Here is a 23,332-nt window from a genome sequence, read left to right as displayed (position 1 = left end):
GGGGAGGGCGGCGGGGCCGGGGTGTGAGGGGAACGGGGGGTGGGGGGGGGGGGCAGGGAAACGGGGCTCCGCCGCGCGCGGCTCCCGGCCCCCCTGCGCATGCGCACGGCCCGGCCCGGCTCCCGGGACTTATTTGGCGGAGGCGCCGCGGCCCGCGCTGGATGGGAAATAGCGACCGGGCCGGCGCCGTGCGCATGCGCGCGGACGGGGCTACCGTGTTCGCTGCCGGGGGGGGTGTGCCTGTGGATGGGGCTGTGGGGGCTCGGTGGGGGGTCCTCGGGGGCTCCTCCGTGTCCCGGTCACCCCCCCCAACCCGTGCGCATCCTCTGGTCCGTGCGTGCCTGAGGCTCGGGGGGACCGGTGCCGTTCCTGCCCCGGGTCCCGTGTGTGCCCCTCAGCCCGGGGGGCTGCGGTCGGTGTGGGTGCATCCCCGGAACCAGTGTGGGGTGGGCACTGCACGGACTGGGCTGTGTTGGGGGCACCTTAAAGCCCATCCAGCTCCAACCATGGGCACGGACAGGGGCACGGACACGAACACGGACAGGGGCACGGGTACGGACATGGGCACGGGTACGGACATGGACACGGGCACGAACACGGGCACGGACACCGACACCGACACCTTCCATGGAGCAGCTTGCTCCGAGCCCGGTCCGCCCCCACGGGTGCATGCGTGTGGATGGGGTGTGTGTGTGCGGTTTGGGGGTGCAGAGCTGTGCTCGTGCATGGCTTTGGGACAAGGACCAGCCTTAGGTCCTGTCTTTGCTGATGGGCACGGTGTGGTTTGGGGTGCCCGAGGGGGTTGGGGTCAGTGGTGGGCACACATCATGGAGCAGCCAGGCTGGAGCCTGCCAGGACCCCTTGCAGGCATCGAGGTCACCTCCCATCCCCGAAGGCAGAGCTTCAGGCATCCGGATTCACTGTTTGCAGCCCAGGATTGCAGCTTTCTCTTGATCGAAAAGGTGTAATAAAACCTGAAGGATGCTCTCTGAGGACTCCTTTGCTGTCCTTATCAGCAATAAAGTACAAAAGAGGAGATAAAGAGCGTGTTTTGCACTTGGGGGGACACCTCCCTCCTACCTGAGCTCTCCTTTTGTGTGAACTCTTAGACCGGTGTCACGTTCAAAGGCCTTTAGGGCACTGAGAAGTGCGGCTGTACCTAAAGGATGGGGCCTGCACCTGGTACCCAGGGGCCGTGATGTGTATGGGCCCTGTACAACACCCCAGTGCTGCCATTGGACCCCACATCGGTGACTTTACTGCTCATTGCAGAGCATCCCCAAGTTGCTGCACCCAAGATGTGCTGCATTTCAGCACTAAATACCATGCAGTGACTGCTCCCTGCCTTCCCTTATGGGGTTTGGTGTCATTTCTGCCCTGCGAGCTGTGCCCACGGGGTCCAGGCTTTGAGAGGCTGCAGTGATCTGTCAAGGGGATACACACACACACTCTTGTCACATCTCCCTTCTGCAAGTGGGTGGTTAACACGTTCTGAGACAGGAAGAGCCAGACCAGAGACCCGAAGAGTTGTGAATCCCTCTTTGAAACGCTCACGCTGTGCTTTGGATCCAGCAGCTTTTCACACCTCCTTGACAAGTGGCTTTTTCTGCCTCGCCTTCAGGTGCCTCTGATCTGCTCAGTGCCATTTCCCATAGCAGTTCCTAATGAAGCTGGTTGATTTGTAGTGGTTTATTTAATGCTTAACCCTCTTTATCTCTTCCCATCCACCCCATGCAATCCAACCATCTGCCAGCTCGATTTCCCTCCTGTTCCTTTTCCCTTTCCAGTTTACCCAAGTTAATACAAGTGATACCTCACAAGGAGCTGTGGCTCTTTTCCTCCTCCAAGACAACCAGTGGTAACCAGCAATGTCAATTCACCCACTGGAAATGGTGATGCTCTTTGCCATGGAAGCCAGCACCGTGGTCATCAGCTCCCTATGGACCTACACAGGCAGCTGCATCCTTGTGACCTACATAGGGCCAGATAAAAGGTCCCTGTCCCATGGTAACCAGAGCCTGATGGCAGAGGGGTTATAAAGAGGGTAAGAAGGCAGCAAACCCACAGTGATGCTGCCCTGCTCTGGTTTCCCAGCAGCCTATGGCCTCTTGCAAAGCAAACTCTTGCTTCTGCTGTCAGGTACCAGCAACAGGAACCTCCCCAGCACCCACAGTGGGAGGAATTCACCTCCTGGCTCCTTATCTGCTCGCAGCTCCTTTATCAGCTGATGGGCTCGCTAGCAGCCTTAGTGCCAGGTGGGTTGCTGAGGAAGAGCAGCCTCAGCATAGTTAAACCCATAGTAAATTACCCTGCAAAAACCTCTGTTGGTTTTGGCCTGCCCAGATGTGCTTCTGCATTTACCTTCCCCTCGCTCAGACATGGGACAATGATGCGTTGTAGGGATCTGATGCATTGTAAGGATCTGGTGTGTTATAGGGATCTGAGGCTTTTTAGGTGTCTGATGCGTTGTAGGGATGTGATGCTTTGTAGGGATCTGATGTGTTGCAGGGATCTGATGTGTTGTAGGGATCTGATGCGTTGCAGGGATCTGATGCATTGTAGGGATCTGATGCATTGTAGGGATCTGATGCTTTGTAGGGATCATTCCCAGAGTTCCTGAGATATTTTGCTTCCTTGGCCCGGTTTTGATGCTTGAAGAAGCATTTTGATGGGTGCTATAATCTGCTCCATGCTTCAGCATCGAGTCTAAACCCTCTCGGTGCTGCCTGTGGGAGCTGGGCCCTGCAGGGCTGCACATGTGGGCAGAGGCTGAGGGTGGTGGGAGCATCACTGCAACACCCGTGCTCCTCTTCCCAACAGATCCCATTCCTCTGCCTCCTCCAGCTCACAAGGGGATGAAGGCTCTGACTTGAATGAACTGCTTAGAGGGTGACCATGTTTGGTGTCTCTAATACACCTTGAATTTCATAGCCCCAAGGGTTGTGACTGTTTCCTAAGCCAGATGCAGAGGCTTTGCTTTACCCAATCCAGTTTTAAGAGCCCAGCTCAGTGTCTATAGGAAACCCCAGAGGAAAAGTGAGCGATGCTGTGTTTGCAGTTAGGGTTTATCTCTAACATCAGGAAGGACACGCTGCAAAAATAGAATTCCTGTTTGTGCTGGAAGTTGTTTCTTGGGAAAAGCTCCTGAGGCAAAAGCTTCTTTTAAACCAGGAGCTCACGTTTGCCAGGTCTGGATTTATTGTGTCTGCAATTGCCTCATAGCTTTTCAGTCCTCCTCTGTAAAGGGTTTGCATTCCCTCCCCTTTCCTTAAGGGATGTCAGCACCCTCCTTGAGGCAGCTGGTGATGTTTTTCCTCTGAATGCAGTGATGAACTGTGTGTCTCTGTGCCTTTATGCTGTGTGCAAAGAACTCATTTAGCAGAGAGGTGCTCACAGTCTGTTTTGTGCAACCTTTAGGTCAGTTTTCCATTTAATGCAGTTTATTGGTATTCTCACAATACAAAGAGAAGCCTCAGAACTAAACCAAGCGATGGAGAGAGATGGAGGCAGGTTTCATACCAACTTTATTTCCTGTTTTTCTTTGTTTCATCATCACTTCTTTTGCACAACAACAACCTCAGGCTGACAATGAAATGCACGTGGTTGACCAAAGGGAACCGGACAAGGCTCTGTGAGGGATGCAAAGCCCTTCCATGACCCCGCTCCAGCTTCCACCCCACCACGAGCAAAGGTGTGAATCCTGCCCAGGGTGCTGAGCCCTGGGGTTACAGCTCAGCCTCCCAAACCTCTGCTGTGGCCATGGGCCGGTTGGTTCCTCCTGGGGTGGCCAATTGTGAACCATGACTCCATCCTTTGGGACTTCCCATTCTCAGAGCTGTTTGGATGTGGTGGCTCTCCCGTGGTCCAGCATCAGCATCCCCTTGTCATAGGATGGGGAAACTGAGGCTCGGGGGTGTTGGGATGCCACAGTGGGTCCTGCTGCTTCCCTGGAGACCCCGGAGCACCCAACCACTGCCCAGTGCCCCTCTTCTGCTTTACTTAAAGACAGCTGACTCCAAAGGTGGGGTTTATTGGTCTTGCTTTGTCCTCTCATCCCTAGCATGGATGGTAAGAAATCCCTAGCACCGTAAACAGTCATTCCCTGACCATTTCAAGTGGTGTGAAGGGTGTATGTGCACATCTCGTTTCCATGTCTGTGTGTGCAGCCACAGCAAGGGAGGGAGGGAAGACTGGGAACCCCAGGAGACAGGCTCTGCAGAGCCAAGGCCAGAGTCACACCGGGTGAAGCAAAAGCAAGAAGGCTGAAGGCTACAGTGGAAGGGGAGCAGTGATACCAAGTGACCCCCAGGGTAGGATGCATGCAGTGAAGTGCTTCCATCCCTGGGAGCTCAGCTCAAAGGTCTGGGTTACAGCAAGGGGTTGTAATGACTCAGAAAGGAGACAAGGAATAGGCTCAGTCTAGAAGCAGCATCCTTGAAAGCACCCATTTACAGAGAGAGCTGAGCTCTTTGCTCAACTGGGAGCTCATTCAGCTTCAGCTTCTCTGCCCAAACCAGGGGCCCTTCCCCAGGAGTGCTCTTTGGAAGGTATATGCATGCATGGAATAAACTGTCACCATCTCTTTGCTCCCTCACCTTCGTGGTCCAGGCAGGGATGCTGCCACCCACCTCAAGGATGCTGCCACCCACCTCAAGGATGCTCTCCCTACCGAGCACAAGGTCTTGTGTCCATGTGCTGCTGCAGAAAGGGGGCTGCCAAGTTACAAAGCTTGGTTATAAACACCTATGGGAATCAAGGAAGAACTTCAAGCCTTATCATAAGGAAGGTGGTCCTGGGAATGGTGGGGTTCATGGGAATGGGCTGGGAATGAGGGAGGCTGGGGCAGTAAGGATGTTAATGAGGATACTTGATTAGTCTCAGCTGAGGTGTGAAGTATGCTGCTGCACACAACCATTAACAACCCTGGGATATGGAAAGGACATGGAACAACCTGATCCCTGCCCATGCCACGTGCTGCCAGTCGGGCACAGAGCCACGGGCACTGGTGCAGCCAAAGCAATCACACATTTCCCTGATAGCGTCCAGTGGCACTGGACAAACACCGAGCTCCCTAAATCCCTGTCACATGCATCTGCACCGGGCACACATCCTCTCCTATGGATGAGGTGGTTTCCTTGGCACAACGCATCTCGGCAGCAGGTACCTGACGTTACCGGTGCAAACCTCTCCCTGTGCATCCCTGCAGGAACGCGTTTTCCAGCCGCATCCACTGTCCCTCACAGCACCGACCCAATGGAGGGGAGACAAAGGAGTTTCCCAGTGCTCACACCGTGTGCCAGGCCACTCCTGAGCGTTTCACATGGCATTACTTGTTGCCAGGCAAAGCTATTGCAAGAATCAGTCCCTGCCTGAGATCCAGGCTGGCCTGCAGGAAGCAGGGGAAGCACAAAGGGCTGAGGTGGGAGATCCAGGCAGGAACTGAGCCCAGAGAGTCAATGGAGGCTCATGGGGTGGCTCTAACCAGCACAAGCCACCATCAACCACTTCTCCTCCAGCTCACATCAAACCTCATCAGCTCCTCCTGCTTCCCCCGGGCACAACCGGGACCCCTCACACTGGGAGCTTTGGGTTTACACTAACTTATATGCACTAGAACTGAAGCATCACCTCTGTTCCACCGCTCAGCCCTTCCTGAGGAGCAGCCTGTCCCTGCTCCCACCGCCCTGCCCGCAGGACTCAGCTGCCTCCGGCTCCATGGTCCAGCATCCTGCCCATGCCATCAGCCAGCCCTCATCCGGCTCCATCCGAGCCCCCAGGAGAGAGTGGGAACAGTCGTTCCCTCGTTTTAAACCCCTGCTCATGAGCACAACATTTCTGGGAATAATAATCATCATAATCATCATAATCATAGTACTAAAAACAGTATTTACAACAAGCCTCAGGTCAGAAGTACACACCAAGCAAACACTCAGCACCACAGAGAGTAGGACAGGGTTAATATCTCGCAGATACCTTCTGAGATCCCAGCGGGGACACAGACACTGGACAGCTTCAACCATTTCTGACACACAAACAGGTTTGTTTAAGTTACTTTTAAGTTATTAGCATTTGTGTTTCAACACTTTGAGAGTTCTTGCCACTACGCATGAGGTGATGCTGGAGGTGATGCCGCTCTACAATGATGCTCATCTAAGACAGCTGCTACTAGAAACTGATCTTTAGCTACTGTTAAGAAATTCAACCCTCAGTTTCCTTCCCTTCCCTTTGCCCTCTTTGCTCTAAATCCTGTTGCTTTTAGTCACTGACAGCACTGGGGCTTTCTAACAGTCCTGTCGTGTTCCCCCCCCCCCCCCAAACCCAAGCGGAGGGTGTGGGAATAAGGTAGCCCTTCCTTTTAGGAGCAGAATTCCCTGCCATCACACTCTGGCCATTGAGGGATCCCTCCCAAATCCAGCTGGGAATCCTGGGGAGATTAGCAAAGAGCCCTGGGGTTTGTTCTCTTTGGCTTTCCATGGGGTTTCTGTGCCTGCCTGGTGCTCACCCCAAGCTGAAATCCAACCTTTACCTACTGAAAGCACAGGGGAGACAGAAACTTCAGCTTCTGACCAGAACCAGCAATAATTCCCTTCTCAGAGGGCCAATGGGATCGTTATTCCCTGGGCAAACCCTTCATCTGCTCTAGCTCTTCATTGCTTCCAGCAGAGCACAGCCCCAGGCTGCACCCCTTGCTTGCTTACATCCTTCCCCAAGGATCCTGCATCCCATGCCCGGTAAGGCTCTTTGGAGGCACAGCAGAGGGCATCGGTTATGGACAATTACACATCTCAGTGCCTTGATGCCCCTTTGGTTTATCCCAGGGCAGCCAGGATGGAGGGACCCATAACTGCCCTGTTATTCCCTTTAGCAACTAACAACCCAGTGACCTGGAGCACTGCTCAGAGTGGGAATTCCTTTACCTTATGCCTCAGAGGGAACCAGCTTCCATTGAATCCTGTGCAACAGCTGCTGCAGGGCCGTGCACCAGCAGGGCTGCATCCCAAGCACTGTGTCCTTGTGGAAGGGCCATTCCCTGCTTTCCAGATGCAGCATCTCCATTGAGTTTCTCCAGGCTGGGGGAGGGTGAGCAGGTCTCTGGGTCTCAGCACAGGGTCCCTTGCAGTGCATGGTGGCTGCTGGGGCCTTGGCTACCTCCATAAGCTGTGATAAACTGGAAGATGAGGAAGTCCATGGACAGTCACCTATTTACATCAGACATCACTGCCAATGCTCACATGTTCTCTGCTCATCCCTACCTCCATCAAGAGACGTTTTTGTCTTATAGATAGGTCTGGAAAAGCTAAAGTTAGACAAGGAATGAGTGTGGGGACATCTCTTTACCCTTACTGTGGAACTGCTCCCCCTTAGCTCCATCTCTTCTGAAGCCACAGGTCTGGAGGTACCGAGCAGCTGGTGTGTCCTGCCTCCTAACGGCACTAAAGAGCCCTACATCTTTGGAAAGAGGGAGGCTCTGTTCACTAAAAGGCTATTTCACAACCATGCACCCTCCCTGTTGGATTTGCTTTCCTACTGGACTGATATCACATGCTGTGGGAGTACTGGAGACCAGCAGACCGAGCACCCTCTCCCAGGGCTCCTATGGACTTGGGGATGCAGTCATCATCTGTGGGTCTCCCAGTCCCTGCTCTATGGGGAGAGGGTGGCTCAGTCCACTGGCTCCTTCTGCTGCCAACCAGCTCTGGGCAGAGACCCTCACATCCTTCCTCATGGGCTACCAAAGAACCATGCACAGATGAGGACATTGGGTCACTGCCTGCCTGGGCTGGCTCCAGATGCAGCCACGAGCTGGGGGGTTCTGCATACCACGGCTCCTGCACCATCCATCCCTCTCGGTCCCTCTCTCCTACCACTGGCAAACACGGGGCTCTTCCCTATTCCACCTCACACACAGCAATTCCCACTTAGTTTAAACTGCTGTTTGCCTCAGAGCAAACACCAAGAGGAGTAAAAGCCCCGGGTAAGAAATCCGGATCTGTGACACTGCTGGTTGAATTTATTAATATCTTATGAATTCTTCTTTTTTACATCAGTTTAAGAAATATTGGTTTTTAAAAAAGGACAAAACCCTCCAAAGAAGCTGTTTGATTGACTGATCGATCGATTGGTTCTCTATTTCATGTGAACTAGTTGCTATTCTGCTTAGAGGTCCCTATGATCTGTGAATCCTCACAAGTACTGACATTAAGGATGCAGAGATAGAGAAGCGTGTAGCTGGGGGACGAACACCAGGGGAGTGGGGGGGGGGGGGAAGGATGGAGGATCGAAGGTTGCATCTAGACAAACAAAATCAAATGTGGTGGTCGGTCGATTGGTTGGTTTGTTCATCAGGAATCAGGTGCTAGATGTGTAGAAAAGCCCTTTATCCAGAGATCTCCTCCCGCTGTTCCTTGTTCCTGCGGACCTCAGCTGCGTGCAGCTCCTGCAGAGATGGGAGAGATGACACCAGGATGATGCTGTCTGCTTGGGAGACCTTGGTTCCCTTCTCTCCTGCACACTGGGGTTGCATCAGACAAAAGAGACCCGTTTCCCCTCTGTCACACTGTGAGGGTTATGCCTGCAAGGAGCAAAGCATCACATCCGCAGGAGCCTGAAGGTGATGGGAACCAACACTGAATGTGTTCACATCCCCTCTTCTGCAAGGCACTCCCTCCATGCAGCCCATGGGCATGGGATGGGCCTGATCCTGGACCTCTGAGTTTGTGCTTATCAGCAAGATAGCATTTCCTCCATTGACACTGAAGGTCACACCCCCCTATTTGTGCTCCACCAGCAGCGAAACGCTCATTCCCCTTTGCCCATCACACTGAGACAACCCCACAGGGACCAGCCCCAGATTCCAGCCCTCGGGAATCCCCCTCTCCCAGGCTCTGCACTCGCCTTCTCACGCAGCCGCTCCCTCAAGGCAGCCAGATGTGCCTCACGGATCTCCCTGCTCAGCTCCATCTTGTAGTTGAGCTTCTCCTCGGCCAGGCGGCTGAAGTTGTTGTTCTCCTCCAGTGCCTTGTGCAGCACTTCCCTCTCGTGCTCCCTCTTCTCCGCCAGCTGCTTCAGCACCTGAGCCTCCTGGGTCTGCCAGGGGAAGGCATTGGGAGAACCATCAACAACCCAAGGGGCTCTTCCAGCCTCTGACTCCCCATAGGGGCTCCCTGACCATGTCCTGCACCCAAAACCACTCCATCACCCTGCTCCATCCCATAATGCTCCTGCTTGGAAGATGCTTTGGCACCTTTTTCCTGCCATGGGGCAATGTCTGTAGTGCTCGATGCTCTGGGTGGGCACCAGATGCAAAACTGAGGTGAAATGCAGTGGGCACCTCATTTGTCATTCAGCCTGGAGAAGGCTCCTTAAGGGGAGACCTGAGAGCAGCTCCAGTGCCTAAAGGGGCTGCAGAAAAGCTGGAGAGGGGCTTGGGACAAGGGATGTAGGGACAGGACAAGGGGAATGGCTTGAACCTGCCCAAGAGAGGGGAGACTGAGCTGAGCTCTCAGGCAGAAGCTCTGAGGATGGAGAGGCCCCACAATGTGTGGTTCTAAGAACAGCAGGAGGATGGTGATGGGGTCTGATTCCCTGCCTCACCCAGGCTGCAGAACCTCACTCCATGACTCCATGTCTCACTCTCCCCACCCCTCTTAGATCAGTCCTGCTGAGCCAGGACCCATCACACTGCTGCTGCTGCAGGATGTCTCATTACCTTCCTCCTCTCCTCTGCAGCCTCCAGCCTCCTCTGCAGCTCCTCCAGGGACAGGTCCTTCTTCTTGGGGGGGGAGGAGAGGATGGGGCTCTCAGGAGATAAATCTGAAGGGGACTTCAGGATCACCTCGAAGCTCTGGCCTGATGCCCTCTTATCCAGCTGCTTCACCTCCATATCTGTTGGGGGGGGAAACAGGGACTGTGTGGATCTGTGACACTCAGGACAGCATCGACCTGAGGGCACCGAACTGGGGGGTCCCCATCTCCTGACCTGGGTGATTTTGTTCTATCCCCAAAGTTCCCTATTAGTGATCAGCTTCATCCCCCCATGTCAGTGCAATAATCAAGATTCACAGCATAACTATAGGAAGGCCCTATTGCTGTTAACCCCTTGGATACCACCCCAGTTCGAAGCAGACAGACCCTGAAAGCTGGCAACTGGGAAAACACATGTAAGGTTAATAGAATACACTATGAAAGGAGACTGAACAGCAGGATCCAGGCTGAGACATGGATTGCTCCTCCGGGATGAGCTCTCCCGTTGCCTGCAGGAACATCACACCAGTGTGTACGTACCTCCATACTGGTAGATGGTGTTAGGATGGGGCTGGGTGTGGAAACAGGAGCAGATGAGGGAGAGCAGAGACAGCTCCTTCATTTTCTCCTTGTAGGCTGAAAAACACAAAGCAGCAATGAGAACAGCTCCTTTTCATGGAGAAGTGAAGCAGCAGACACAAGGAAACCCATTTGTAGCTACCAGACTCTATGGGGGATTTTCCAGGCTGCCATAGCTTGCAAGAAGGTGCTCAAGGAGCATCTGTTCTAGAGCGGATAAAACTAGCTGCCAGGGTAGTGAATGCCATGGGAAGACACACAGCAGGGATTTAGATTCTCCTTCCAATGGAGCTGCAGTGCTGCATCCTGTGCACTGACCATGTCAGGACAACCTTCCCTTTATCCCACGTGCAGACACAGAGGTGAAGGGATGCCCATTGGTGCCTGGAAACGTTGCTTAACCCCTGGCAAGTCAGGAATATTCCACAGTCCAGCAGTTCTGCCAGCAGGAAGAAGAGGCAGCAACGTGGACAACAAGTGGGTATTGAGTGCAGGAATGGTTCATGGTGCTGCTGATGGGGATGGGCTGGAACCAGCTTCCAAGGTTCCTCCTTCCCTGCAGGAGCAGAGCAGTGGGTTCTGTCCCCACCTTGGTCCCCGCAGGCAGAGCTCCACACTGGTCTGCAATCACAGGAGATGCCATTCCCCCACCCTTCTGCAAAGGAGGGGGGGATTCAGGATGTCTCCGGGCTGGGAGCCCTCCAGTTTGCATCTCATTTCTGGGGCTCAGTGACCAGCAGCACCCCCAGCTCACAGTGGGTCTGTTTCTGGGGCAAACCTCACCTGTACATTTGGGGTTTAGCACATTAAGACAGCGATAGAACCGACAGCACACACCTGAGATCCTCAGAATAGGACCTGAAAACAGACTGCTCTGTCAAGGCTGTCATGGTCTTTATCACGAGTGTAGCCCTCACAGCATCACTGCTATGTTGCAGTACCTGAGGCTCGGCAGTGGGATCTGCTGCCTCTGCCCTGGTCTGAGTCTTTGGGAACACCCAAGCACATGAGCACAGCCTCCCACTAAACCTGTCCTAAGCATCCTTGTGCTGCCCTTCCTCCTGCTGGCACCACAGGGCACAGCATTCCCTGCTCTGCCTTGGCCCCTGAGTTTCCCACAGGTCCTTGTGCTTCTGGCCTTGGTTTGCCCCTTCCTTACCCAGCTTACCAGCCAGAGGGACCCTGCAGCCTGGCTGCCCAAGCCACTTGCATAGCAAAACCCTCCACAGGCCAGGGAAGGGAAATCCTCAGAACTAAGTGCTAGGAAGAGGCATTAAACAGAATGAAGCATCATCCTCTGTACACTCAGGAACAGCTCTCAGATCATCTCCTCTGCCTTCCTGCAGCTACAAGGCTGGGTGCACATTCCCACTTCATACTTGTTTCTCCTCCTAGGCACTCATCCCAGTTAACACCTTCCCTTTGCTAACGACAGTCCCAGAAGCTCAGATCTTTACTCATCACTTTTTGAGCTTGCTCCACACTGATTTTAACAGCCTGCCCAGTCCTGCTGTTAAACACAACCCAAACAGGAACATTGACATCAGCAGTGCCAGGCACGGAGCAGGACATCTGTGATGCTGTGCTTCATGATAGAAAGTCTTTAGAGAGCCTCAGAGAGTGCTGCATCGTGCTACACATTGCAGTGTGCAGCAGTAAGCTAATGCATCTCACAAGGTGCTGCCAGGAGCCCTGAGGAGGATCCCCTGCACTAAATGAGAGACATTATCATTTAATATAAAGCCGAGGTCCTTGATCCAGCATTATGTCTGGTCCTGGGTGAAACCAAGATGCTAAGAGATGTGTCAAACTCCTGATTCACTCATTTAATCATCTCCTAGCATTGGGTACTGAGCTCAGTGCTGTGTATTTCATTACCTGGATGCCAGTAGGTGAGCCCAATGCCGATGTCATGGTCCTAGGTGCAGATGAGTGGATGCTGCAGTGGTCCCTGCCTTTCAGGAGGGCTGCTGGAGAGATTTCACAGCTGCCTCCAGTCCATTGGGATCTTCCCTGTCCTGCTTTCCCTTCTGCAGAGCAAACTGACCATCCCTCACTGCCAATTAGAATGAACAGGAGCGAGAGGACAACAGGAGACCGCTCCATTGAGCTGCAGCAGTGCTTTAATGCAAGCACTGCTCATCCTTCCAACACTGGAGCCAGCCATCAGATGCAATTAACTGCATGTGGGCATAGGGGTGGGGAGAGGGCTGGGAGCTGCCAGAGCCCGGACATGAGTGGGGGAAGATCCCAAAGAGCCATTGGGTTTGCATGGCAAGGTCCTGGTAGCAGGGGGCCAAAGGGGTGGCTTTGTGAGAAGCTGCTAGAAGCTTCCCTGCATCTGACAGATCTAATGCAGCCAGGTCCAAGAGAGACCCATTGCTGACCAAGGCTGAGCCCATCAGTGGTGATGGTAGCACCTCAGGGATAACAGATTTAAGTAAAGGGCAAAGTTGCTGCACAGGACCAAGTGCAGCCAGAGAGAGCATTGAGAATATGGAAGAGAAACAGCCCTGCAGATCCCAAGGTACGGGATGAAGGAGCAGGAGATGCTCCAGGCACCGGAGCAGAGATTCCCCTACAGCATGTGGTGCAGATCATAGCGAGACAGCCTATGGAGATCCACAGTGGAGCAGATCCCCACCTGCAGCCCATGGAGAACCCCACAGTGGAGCAGATCCCCACCTGCAGCCCATGGAGAACCCCACACTGGAGCAGGGGATGCCCAGAGGAGGCTGTAACCCCAATGAGAAGCCTGGCAGGACCTGTGGCTCGGTGGAGAGAGAAACCCGTGTTGGAGCAAGGGAGGAGTGTGAGGAGCCCTCCCCTGAGGAGGAAGAAGCAGCAGAGACAACGTGCGATGAACGGGAATGGTGGCAGAGGGCAGGGACCTGTTCAGCACCACCCCCGAGCTGGGGTTTGGCATGAGGATAAAGGACCGACCCCAGCAGAAATCACCCCTGATCCATGCCCACAGGAACAGATGGGCCCCTGATCCCCCCCCCAGTCCAGAGGTGACACCCGTAGGACACAGCAGCATCCACAGTGATGCCCTTGTCCTACACGCTTCTGATGTGACTCTCTCCATGACAATGGGTGGTACCTGTGTCCTGCACTCTGTTAGAAGGCTAAAAGAAGGAAAAGCATCATGTAAGGAGAAGCAGATCCTCTGATTCAGGAAGGAAGAGTCAGAAACGTAACCCCCAGCTCGCTATTTAGGAGCCTGTGTCAGTGAAGATCAAACCCAAGATCTCCTGAAGCCAAGACCACAGCTGCATCAGAAGGAGATGCTCAATACTCTCAGGGGTACAAGATCAGCACTGCAAACCTCAGCACTAAAACTGCCTTCAGAAGTGTCTGCACTCAATTGCAATAGATAGAAGGTTTTGAGAACATCTTTATGCCAGTGGACAAAACCCTGGAACCAGGAGAAGAGAGAGCTGACTGGGCAGAACATGATATGGCCAACAAGTCCTTCCAGGAAACACTGTGTGTCTTCCAGTGCTCAAAGGTACATATTTTAGGAACAATCAGACAGGAAATGCTGAACTTCTTCTGTAAGCATCTATTTGCATTCTTACTTTTGCTAATTCAGCAAAAATTCAGCTTACATGGAGCAAATATTGTGTATGTGTATAGATTAGAAAGGCTGACTCAGTTCATGAGGGACCTCATAGCAATGCATCACTTGGGTCTCAGAGGTGCAACGAGAGCTTTGTCTTGCTGATGGGGAGAGTACTGGGCCAGGCTGCTCACCCCAGTATGAATTACTGATACTTCTTGTTTCTGTTCAGGCAAACACTGCAACAGAAGGATCAGCAGGAGGTTCATTCACTCTGGTATGGTCTCCATCACTAAGCCATAACACTTCACTGCTTTTGTATTAGAATTGGGGTGGAACATCACAGATACTGGAACTGCATAAATTAAGAAGTTAATAAACTGTAGGTGTTACAGAAAATTAGGTACCTTCCTATAACAACAGGGGTTGGCAAGAAACCTGGAGAGGGGCTTGGGACAAGGGCCTGCAGGGACAGGCCAAGGGGAATGGCTTGAACCTGCCCAAGAGAGGGGAGACAGAGCTGAGCTCTGAGGCAGAAGCTGTTCCCTGTGCGGGTGCTGAGGCGCTGGCACAGGGTGCCCAGAGAAGCTGTGGCTGCCCCATCCCTGGCAGTGCTCAAGGCCAGGTTGGACACAGGGGCTTGGAGCAGCTGCTCCAGTGGAAGGGGTTGGGATTGGAGCTGGAGGAGCTTTAAGGTCCCTTCAACCCAAACCAGGCTGGGATTCTGGGGTTCTATGATTAAGCTACAATCCTACCTAAATGATGCACTCAGATCCTCAGCATCTCCCAATACTTGTGCCCTGTGACCTGCACACTCATGTCCTGCTCTGCTCATATTCCACTGCACAGCCCAGGCAACAATTCATCTGTAGGAAGGTTTTTCATCAGCCTTTCTCTGTGCTATATCCGTTGTGTGGCCAATACTACCTTCTCCTTGTTGCAAGGGGAGGAAGGCTATTACCGTTCCCCAGGAGGGCAGGGGTTGCTCCCAGCTTCCTTCCCCTCCAGTGACTCCTTCCCTATGCTCCCTCTAGTGCTGCACAGTACACACTGCACATCCCCATCCCTGCTGCTCCGCAGGAGCTCCAGATACAGCCTTTATCCATGTCAAGGGTTTATCTCCACGTTAACCCCCCAAGGACCCTACCCAGCGGCTCCCAGAGCAGCTCCAGTGCAGGAGATGCACCGGGGATGGGCACAGAACCAACAGGAACCATTTCCCACTCGTGATGTGCCTGGAGAATGGGATCAGCACCTATTGATGATGAAGACTCTTGTTCTCTGCTTCCTCACGAGGTAAAATGAAGCCACAGACTGCTTGACATCCAGCAAAACAGAGCGAAGCCACTGAAGCACAACACTGATACTGAGTCATTCCTAATGAACCAGAGGCACAGCAGGACTCATTTAAGGGAATTCAGGCCATTTCAATGGAGGAGGCTGGATGTGCTGTGGCTGATAGCAAGGTCAAAGGAAGGTTGTTACAAGAAGATAATTTGGTTTGCCAAGATAACTTTGGAGAAGGAATAATTGCTTCCATAAAGATTAATATATCCTGAAATAATGAGAATAGTCCAATTATAAATGTCGCTAAAGCACAAACAGAAGGTGGAGAAGCTGCAGAGACAGGGAACCGGGTCCATCAGCACAGACTGCAGTGCCACAACATAACCAAAGGCTTCATAAGCCCTGTGAGAGCAGCAGACTCCAAATGTTCTCCCCTAATCCTAATAGCAACGGCCAGACCTTCACTTCAGTCTAATTCACCTCCATCTTCTTGCTCCAAAACCCACATCAGCAGAGCTCACACCACAGAAAACACTTGTGGGCTCTTTTCAGCACAGCAGCTGTGCCCCCCACTGATGCCATTCACCATCTCAGCATGAGATCCCAGGCCCAGGAGTTACATGGGCTCATGTGGAATCATCCATGGGAGCAGGCAGATGTGTGGCTTTACTCTGCCTTCTGTCAGGCATCTGCTAAACCATCACCCAGGAACAGTTTCCAGCCACTGGTTCCCTCCCCTCTGGGTTTCATTGGCAGCTTGTGAACACATTAACCACGCTAGGCACAGCCAATGGATCAGCACATCACTCAAGGTGGAGCTCGGGAACATGTGGGATGCTCTGTGGAAAATAACCTGGGAATCTCCTCTTCCATGGGCTCAGAGACCCTGGGCTGGGAGGGGATGGGCAAGGAGGAGGGAAGCATGGGCTAGGGTGCTGGAGAAGGCAGATGAAGGAGCCAAATGGAGGCAGATGCCCCAGAGTGGTTGTGCAAACAGGGGTTCAGACAGGATGGTTTGGATGAGACAAAGAGGAGCTGGGGACCGGGTAAGGCCACAGTGCGTGAGACAAAGACAGGAGCCTTGTCCTGATCAGAGTCTATGGTGCCATTAAGGAAGATATGATTTATGTTTTACAAAGAACGAGTATTTCCTAAGGATTAGATCCCTCATTTGGATACAGTGGTAATGTGCTTTATATAATAAAACATATAAAAATGAGATATTTTTATATATATAAAGTGCCTACAATAGATTCTTTTTGGCTTGTAAAACTGAAACCCCAATAAAAGCACCATACATTTCTGAGGCCATATAGACTCCATCAACACCTGAAGAGAAAGAAAACAGTGATTTTCTTGAGACTAGAGTGATGGAGACCTTGACAGAAGGACTGAATCTTCAGCAGTGTCAGGACAGGCCAATGCCATTGGGTGCACACCAGTACCATCCAGAAGAGGGATTGCAGGGATAACCCAGACCTGCACAAAGTCACACAACTGTTGGGTGCAGGAAGGGAAACCCTCAGGCTCTGTCACAGCACATTTACCATGGGCATTTGCAAGGCCAGAAATGACAAACCAGTGTTTCCTCTTGGCTCCACCTTCTCAGACATGCCACTGTCAGAGAATAGCCCTCGAGGCTCTTACCTTACTGCATCATTTCATAACCTCCTGTCTCTGTCCAACCCAGATGCCTACAAACGATGGGGAAGGTTACACAGCCCAACTGGATCCAGTCAGACACTGGTGGGGCACAAAGGATGCTCGGGGAGGAGGTGTGAGGGCTCTGCCCTACAAGGGCTGCCCCGCAGCAGGGCCAGCACCGCAGCTGAGCCTGCACTGAGCATGTGCTGCAGACCCACTCCTCCTGCACCCATAGCAGACACCAACACCCCCATGGTGATGGGGAGACAAGACAGGGGCTGCTCCCCATTTCTTTTCATCCCAGAGATGTGTGTATTTGAACAAGCCCCATAACATCCTCCCCAGGGGATGAGCCCCTGGGCATCAGCTGCAGACACTGCAGCTGCTCTGCCCTCCGCATGGATTTGCTTTTGGTGTGAATAAAGAAGGAAATAAGAAAGCAAACAAGACTCCATCCTCAATGTAAGGATTTGGTCGCCTTTTTCTCCTCTGTTCCATGTCTCTCTCTGAAGTGCTGTAGGTGATGGGGAGCTGCCCCCCCTCAGGCAGCTGGGCGAGGCTCAGCCCTGCTCCCCCCTTGGCAAACACTGCCCTATTCTCCTGCCACACCACTGGTTTCTCATGACTTCCTACCCCTTGGAACTGTTTCCCTACTCGATCTGAGCCATGAGGAGTCTGGTCTCCCTAAAACACACCCTTCTTCCCGATCCTAAGCCTCCTTTGACAGCAAAACTGCATCTTTGGGAAGGTGAAACATGCAGTGGGTTGGGAGGGTGAGAAGGCACCAGCTGGATAATGCCCATTCCACCTCCATGTGTCTCACCCTCATCCATCTCAAGTTCGATGCAACCTTGGGTTAGATGGCTGGTGAGGCTGAGCCGTTCCCTCCCACCCCACCCTGCAAACAAGGTCCAATCCTGCTCCATAGGGAAGGCAGGAGGATGGGTGGGACCATTCACCAAGCCACAGATCCTCACATGAATGTGTTCAATAACCAGTGATTTTCTATCAGAGACACACGTTTTTACAGCGCTGCTTTATCATCTTTCATTGCATGCAAAGCCCACTCGGGGTCGGGATCAGCTGCATCCTCACACATCCCCCACACCCCTCCATCTCTCTGTGCTTCTCTCCCCTGTGTCTATCAGTCTGCTAAAAGGAGAAAGGGGTAGGAAATGCACAGCAGGAATCATGGCAAAGGCGAGGGAAGGAAGCAAGAAGTGTTGCCTGGTCGGGGCACAAAGCACTGCTTGCTGTTCCTTGTTGTCTGCAGCCCTGTTCAAGCCCTCCAGGATTTACCTTTCCCCACCCAAGCTCCTCTTTATACACTGCAGAATTCAGAATTCCAAGAGGAAACTCGGGTATTTTCACCTCTAACCCCACCAAACACACCCACCGCTCATTGTACCACTGCAGGCTTTTCTTCTTCTTCACCCCATTCCCAATTCCAGCCATTTGAATCCCTCTTTTCCAGTTAAAAGGGACAAGACAGGTCTTTAGGGACCGGCTGGACCGAAGCAGCGCAGCATCCCGAGGGCAGACTGCCATCCTGCAGCCCAGCCCCAGGCTGCCATTCCCATCACTGCTGCAGGAGGGAGGAAGGGCTTCCCTTGCAGCATTTCATTTCTCCCAACGCCATCAGAGGACCGCTCCCCTATAGCACCTTCTAAGGCAGCAATGGGAGCTGCGGAAGAAACCCGGGGATGGGAAGCCCTGGGAATGCACAGAAACCCCTTTGGGATGCCCTGGGAATGCACAGAAACCCATCCGGGATTTGGGTTTGGGGGATTTTCCAGGGCATTGATGTCAGTCTCTTGTCCGTGTCTTTCTTTTCCATTTCCCCTTTAGGCAACACAAGCTCTTCACAAAACAAAATGTGATTTCTCATTTCTCTGCATCCAGCTACACAGCACATAAACGGTTCTGAGGCAAAAAACCCGCTGTATCACGATACAGAGATAACCATCAGGCAGCAGCATCCTCATGCAGCACAATGGAACGGCAGCAACGTTTTACAGTGGCAAGTTTAGCACATGTGTATTCATATTAAAATAAAAAGCCCACCTGCTATCTTGCATCAGAGGGGTGTGTGTATGGGGGAGGAAGGGGAACAATGCTGCCATACCCATTGCCTCCTCCTCAGAGAACTCCCTGAAACACACAGGGGAAAAACCCAACCCAAACCCATAGAATAACACTAAAACCCTCTCAAAACCCTGCTGGTTTGAGCAGAGCATCGATGCTGATGCCTGTCCTACCTGAGACGGTGCTGGCCATGCTGGTGCTGCGGAGCGGAGCGGGTGCTGCAGGGAGCTGCGGAGCTGCTGCAATGCTGCGGGGAGGGAGGATCGGCTCAGCTGGAGGGGGCTGCAGCCATCCGCGGCAGGCAGAGCGCACAGAAAGGGAAGGGCTGGGAAGCAGAAGCAGGGTCACTACATGGGAATATTAATGAGTGGATCGAGCCTCCTTTCCTGGGTGGCTCTGACGGCAGATCCCTCCCAGGCAAAGATGCCTGCCAGAAACCAGACCCAGCAAGGGGGGGGCAGAGACACACCCAGCCCAGCGCTGATGGAAGATGCTTCTTCCTCCTCTTCCTCCCTTTCTTCTCTGCTCTCAATGAGGTTTTCCTTTGCTGAAAGCAGAAATAAGGGTTGTTTTGTTGTTGTTGTTTTAAACCATCCACTCCAAGGTGGTGCTCACCTGCAGGGCCAGGGCTTAGGCTTAGGCTTAGGCTGAGGTGAACCCCCCCCCCCCACCAAACCTTGCAGCAGCTTTAGGCAGACAGCAAAGGGAGGGAGGAAGGATCCCACACAAGCACAACATCTTTAGGTATCTATTTTTTTGCACCGGGGCACAAAAAGGGCTTTAGTTTTGGGGTGGAAACTGCCGTAAAAGTAGAGGAAGAAGAGCAGAATGGAGCCTTCTGATGTCAGTGGGGCTGCTCTGGGTTTCTTCTCCCCATCCACATGCATCAGGACCTCTTTTCTTTTCCATCTTTATTCTGTTTTCTATCATTTCTACCATTTCCATTAGTGGCTGTTGCTAGGGGCCAGTGCATCTGTGCCTGCAGAGCATCACACACACCCTTGGCACCAAGGGACCCTTTGCAGTCCCTATACCACGCAGCTGCCCTGAGCCCATCTCAGGGTCTGTAATCCCCCATAGGCCCTGGTGTTATCCCATTGCTGCATGTCCCCTCTGCTCAGGAACATCCTGGAGCTCCCAGCACGCTGCAATGCAGACACTCCCAAACAATCCCAGTGCTGCAGGGAACTAGAGGCTATGTGAGTATCTGCTGGTGCTCTGGTTCAGCCCTGGCACCAACTACTAAGTTCAGTCAAAAAGACAGAGATTTTCTCTTTTTCCTTATGTTTTCCCCAATCTCCATGTGGCCTATTCCTACAATGGTGGACATAAATGAGGAAAATAAGTATTATGGAAAATAGGTCTAATTCGAACTAATATTAACACTATCCACAAGTCTTCAGTGCATGTTTGGAACTGGAGCTTTCTTATTACCCCTGATTGCTCCCCGGTTATGTCCAAGGCTTGTTTTGTAGTTGCAACACCCTCTACTTTCTCCTTGGGTTGGATCTTTCAGGCTTGAAAGATTATCTTAAAGCCAGCAAGATGAAGTACATATGGCTCAAGACCACCCTCCTCATTAGAGCAGCTTTACTATACCTGAAAGGGCTATGAGAAACCTGGAGAGGGGCTTGGGACAAGGGATGTAGGGACAGGCCAAGGGGAATGGCTTGAACCTGCCCAAGGGGAGACTGAGCTGAGCTCTGAGGCAGAAGCTGTTCCCTGTGAGGGTGCTGAGGCGCTGGCACAGGGTGCCCAGAGAAGCTGTGGCTGCCCCATCCCTGGCAGTGCTCAAGGCCAGGTTGGACACAGGGGCTTGGAGCAGCTGCTCCAGTGGAAGGGGTCCCTGCCCGTGGTAGGGGTTGGAGCTGGATGTGGTTGCAGCCCCAAAAGTTGCTTCTTGTGCTCTAATCCTCTGTGCTCTTTCTCCTCCTCCCTCTCCAAACTCTATCCTTAACATAACTCAAGGTTCATCCTAAGGACCCAAATACCACAAAGACAATCCAGGTCTGAGGGCAACATCTTTATCAGGTCTGTATGCTGACCTAAACAGAGGCTGTTATCTCCAGTAAACCTCCCCAGTTCTTTTGCAACCTTAATAAGAGATGGATATTTCCCTTTAAAGCCACAAACTCAGTTTCCCTGTTCTCAGAAGGAACCAGCACATGGTGCTGACCAAGCCTCACCGATGCTGCAGCCCCGGTCACCTAAGGTAAGTGGTGCAGAGAAGAACCCTCCCGGAGGGTAAGGAGCACTCAGCTGGTGCTGAGTCATGTTTGCTGCTGGACACCAGTGCGGTGCTGACTCACACTGGCTCTTTGGGTCTGGTAACCTTCCAGCTGGCCTCTCACTGGGTAACACTGCTTCAATCCTCACTTAAACACATGACAGTCATCTGGTTGGACACACTGGGATGTTAGCCTTCAATGAAGGGGCATCCATAGGAAATAATGACAGTGTTCCATGTGTTTAGGAGCTTTAAACCTTTATCCTCCACTATAAATACATAATCCTACGCTGTCCCTTTACAACCTTTACTAAGCTGTTTCTTTTGCAGCTTCTCTCGCACAACTGGTGTCAAGTTAGAGTCCACAGGTAGAAACAGCAGCAAAATCAGTTGTTATGTTCTGCATGGAGCACCAGGAAGAGCCAGAGGGATAACTCGGTGCTCTCAAGCCCAGCTGCTACAGGTAAAGGCAGTTTGCAATCCAGACAAGTTCAGCTCCAGGAGCTTAAAGGCTGGTGACCCAAGAGCAACATCCATAAGCTCTCCTATCCCAACACATGGAATGTTCCAGAAGTTTGAGGACAGATTCCATATATTCAATAGTTATTTTTCTGTAAATATCAGAACATTCCTACATAGAAACAAGCTGTGCAGCTCACTGGGAATAAATGCATCTTCAAGTTAGCATAAACCAACCCACATCCTGGTCTACATCTATGCAGTCACCATTGAGTGGCGTGAGATGCAGTAATAGAAAGTGCATAGAGATGCATGTAAAGTGTTTTGTCTTAGTGTCTTCCCCATCTAACTGCACAAGATGGGGTATGGGGGATCCAATGGCTACCCATTTATTAACATCCTTGTGTATTTTCCCCAGTCCAGAGCAGCTCAGGGCTCAGCACAACACATCAGGAACCAGCAAGTGCAATAGTGATGTGGCTGCTCATGGGATATCGCATGGGAGCTGGAACTGGAGGAAACACATGGAGGGAAAGCAGGGAACAAAGGGGCAGCACATTCACCCTAACAAGAGACATTGTTCTGAATGCAGATGCTGCAATGACACAGAACCCTTGTGTCTTGCAAGCTGAGCCTCAACAAGGAACACTGCAGTGCTCTGCCCTCTCCTCAGGCAGTGATGCACAGCACAAAGCACAGCAGTGACCTGGAGACAAACCCTGGTCAGGGTCACTCATCCACCTGAGTTGTTATGAACAGGGCAGAGGCTTTAGGAGCCATGGACTGGTTTGTGTTGGAGGTGTTATCAATGAATGACCCAATCTCATTTCATTAATACATGTATTAAAGTGAGCAGGCAATAGCAGACACAAACCCAGCCCTGGATGCCCCAGACAGCCCCTGCTCCGCCCCAGACCCACACCCCGGGTCTGGGGGGGCTGTCCTGTATCCCTGTCGGTTCAAGGCTTCAGCCGATCCCGCCCGGCTGTTGACGTGGTGCTTTCCCATTGCTCCCCTCTGTTGCTGGGGTCTCATCGTCGAGAGATTTCGAGAAGCTCCCAGAAGCTTCTAGAAGTGTCTGTTACCGGACCCTCTATTCCTTATATGGTGCATGTAACAAGGTATCACTTCAAACCACCGAGCTCCCCTCCCTCCAGCAGCAGGGATGCCTCTGGACACCAGGCTGGATCTTGCTGGCTCCAAGCTCAGCACTGGGCTCGGGGCTTTCTCTCCCCCCCCATCCCATGCAACAACACAACTGATTTCCCCTTTATTACCCATAAATAATTACAAACAGAGGAATATGGTTCCACACAGTGACAGTTACAGAGAGTGTCCCAGAGTGTCCCAAGCAGTATTTCCCTTTAAACCTCTTAATGAACAAACCCCACACATTACAACCCCATCACCCCTTGTCCTATCCCTCCAGCCCCTGATGCAGAGCCCCTCTCAGCATCCTCGCAGCCTCTTGCTGCTTTTAGCAACCAAAACACCAACCTCCTGCCTGTGGGGACCCCCTGGTGCCCCCCTGCCTATGGGGACCCCCAGTACCCTCCTGCCTATGGGGACTCCCGATACCCTCCTGCCCTGTGCCGCTCGGGTCCCCCATCAGCATCACCCCCAACATCCCCAGTCCCCCTCCGCCATGCCTGCCCCTCCGCCCCCCCCCGTCCCCATGGCAACGCGCAACTCTCGCGAGATCTGCCGACGGAAGATAAGCTCTCGCCTAATCGGGAGGCAGCGGC

The 23,332-nt window shown here is 52.7% G+C and overlaps 1 protein-coding gene across 1 annotated transcript; it reads right to left on the bottom strand.

Moving 5' to 3' along the window:
- Positions 1-3,400: 3,400 nt before the first annotated feature.
- On the bottom strand, positions 3,401-19,322 carry STMN3 (stathmin 3). Its single transcript, XM_034066972.1, has 5 exons — positions 19,075-19,322; positions 10,285-10,380; positions 9,710-9,885; positions 8,896-9,087; positions 3,401-8,437 (listed from the first exon to the last, which is right to left on the bottom strand). Exons 1-5 carry the CDS (start codon positions 19,091-19,093, stop codon positions 8,378-8,380), a joined length of 543 nt encoding a protein of 180 aa, XP_033922863.1. The 5' UTR covers positions 19,094-19,322; the 3' UTR covers positions 3,401-8,377.
- Between the last annotated feature and the right edge of the window lie 4,010 nt (positions 19,323-23,332).

This window comes from Melopsittacus undulatus, chromosome 10 (genome assembly GCF_012275295.1).
Source record: "Melopsittacus undulatus isolate bMelUnd1 chromosome 10, bMelUnd1.mat.Z, whole genome shotgun sequence".
Lineage (NCBI taxonomy): Eukaryota > Metazoa > Chordata > Aves > Psittaciformes > Psittaculidae > Melopsittacus > Melopsittacus undulatus.
This window is presented reverse-complemented; position numbering and strand designations above follow the sequence as displayed.